This window comes from Eimeria mitis, genomic scaffold (genome assembly GCF_000499745.2).
Source record: "Eimeria mitis Houghton genomic scaffold, Emh_scaff839, whole genome shotgun sequence".
Lineage (NCBI taxonomy): Eukaryota > Apicomplexa > Conoidasida > Eucoccidiorida > Eimeriidae > Eimeria > Eimeria mitis.
In genome coordinates, this window is record NW_013576171.1 from 8537 (window position 1) to 10189 (window position 1653).

Here is a 1653-nt window from a genome sequence, read left to right on the forward strand (position 1 = left end):
TTGTTACTTTTTTGTCTCCTAAATGAAATAAAATAAAAACAAGAAAATACAACAATTAAAATTTCGTTGAGTAGATAAAGAACGAAGGCTTAACTCTGCAGTGACCCTGCTGCTGCTGCTGCTGCTGCGCCTGCTGCTGCTGCTGCTGCTGCTGCTGCAGCTGCTGCTGCTGCTGCAGCTTTTGGTACACGGAAAGAACGGTGTTGAAACAGATAGAAAAGGAAAATAGAAAAAATATAAACCCGAGTATAACAATGGAAGCAGCAGGCGACACGCAGTGCAGCAGCAGCAGCAGCAGGAGCAGCAGCAGCAGCAGCAGCTGCTGCTGCTGCTGCTGCTGCTGCTGCTGCATGCACGGCCAACGACGTTGTCTCTCTTCTGTTGTCTCCGACTTTTGGTATTTTTTTTAAATTAAAAAAAAAGTTTTTAGCTGCAAATGAAAAAGGTAGAGCTAGTGTAGCAGCAGCAACAAGGGCAACAGCAGCAGCAACAGCAGCAGCAGCAGCAGCTGCTGCTGCTGCTGCTGCTGCAGTTCTCCAATGGACCGGTGGTCTGTCCACTGGTATCCCCGCTGCTAAGGTATCAAGGTACCGGGGTCTTTGATGCGCATTGGTATAGCTCTAGGGTTTAGGGTTTAGGGTTTAGGGTTTTAGGGTTTAGGGTTTAGGGTTTAGGGTTTTAGGGTTTAGGGTTTAGGATCCATCGGAGTTATTTGTTAGAGTTTCTTCTTTGTTGATTCGCCTGAAACTAGGGTTTAGGGTTTAGGGTTTAGGGTTTGTGTGTATGCGCATGCATGTTGAGCTGCCTATACACCCCACGCTGTCTCTGCAGCAGCAGCACTCTTGCTGCTGCTGTCTTTCTCCCTCGCGGCAACAGCAACAACAATAAAAATAATAAAACTTTTTGTAATAAAAAAATAAAAAAAAAAAAATAAATATAAGTATAATAAAAAATAAAAAAAAACAAAAGATAATAATTATAATAAAAATAAATAAAAAAATAAAAAATAAATAAAAATTAAAATAAAAAGAAAAATATAAAAAAGTCCATCCGCAGTAACAGTTTGTCTCCATCAAACATTCACACCTGCTGCAGCAGCAGCACCTGCAGCAGCAGCAGCAGCTGCTGCTGCTGCTGCTGCTGCAGTAGCAACGGCAGGAGCAGCAGCAGCTGCTGCTGCTGCTGTAGCAACGGCAGGAGCAGCAGCAGCTGCTGCTGCTGCTGTAGCAACGACAGAAGCAGCAGCTGCTGCTGCTGCTGCAGTAGCAGCTGCTGCTACTGCTCTTGCTGCTGCTGGCTAGAGCAGCAGACAGCCAAGATAAACTGCAGCACAGAGCAACAGTTCCTGCTTTTCTGCTGCTGCTGCTGCTGCTGCTGCTGCAGCACCATGAACAGCAGCAGCAGCACCATGAACAGCAGCAGCAGCACCGACGCAGCAGCAGCAGCAGGAACTCATATACTGTTGCTGCTGCTTTCGCAGCAGCAGCAGCAAGATCTGCTGCTTGCTGCGGTTGCTGCAGTCTGCGCCGTTGCTCTTGCGGCTGCTGCTGCGATTGCTCCTGCAGCAGCAGCAGCAGCAGCAACAGCAGCAGCAGCAGTAGTGAATGCAGTCGCAGCAGAGACAGGTGCTAGAACAGCAGAAGCAGCAGCAGC

The 1653-nt window shown here is 47.5% G+C and overlaps 1 protein-coding gene across 1 annotated transcript in view; it reads left to right on the plus strand.

The window, feature by feature from the left end:
• Positions 1-1408: 1408 nt before the first annotated feature.
• The window catches only part of EMH_0023490 (uncharacterized protein), a gene marked incomplete at both ends in the record, with an annotated part of 1551 nt that continues 1306 nt past the window's right edge, over positions 1409-1653 (plus strand). Inside the window, one exon of the mRNA XM_013502140.1 lies at positions 1409-1625. Coding sequence (XP_013357594.1) covers positions 1409-1625 — 217 coding nt within the window. The remainder of the gene's footprint in view (positions 1626-1653) is intronic.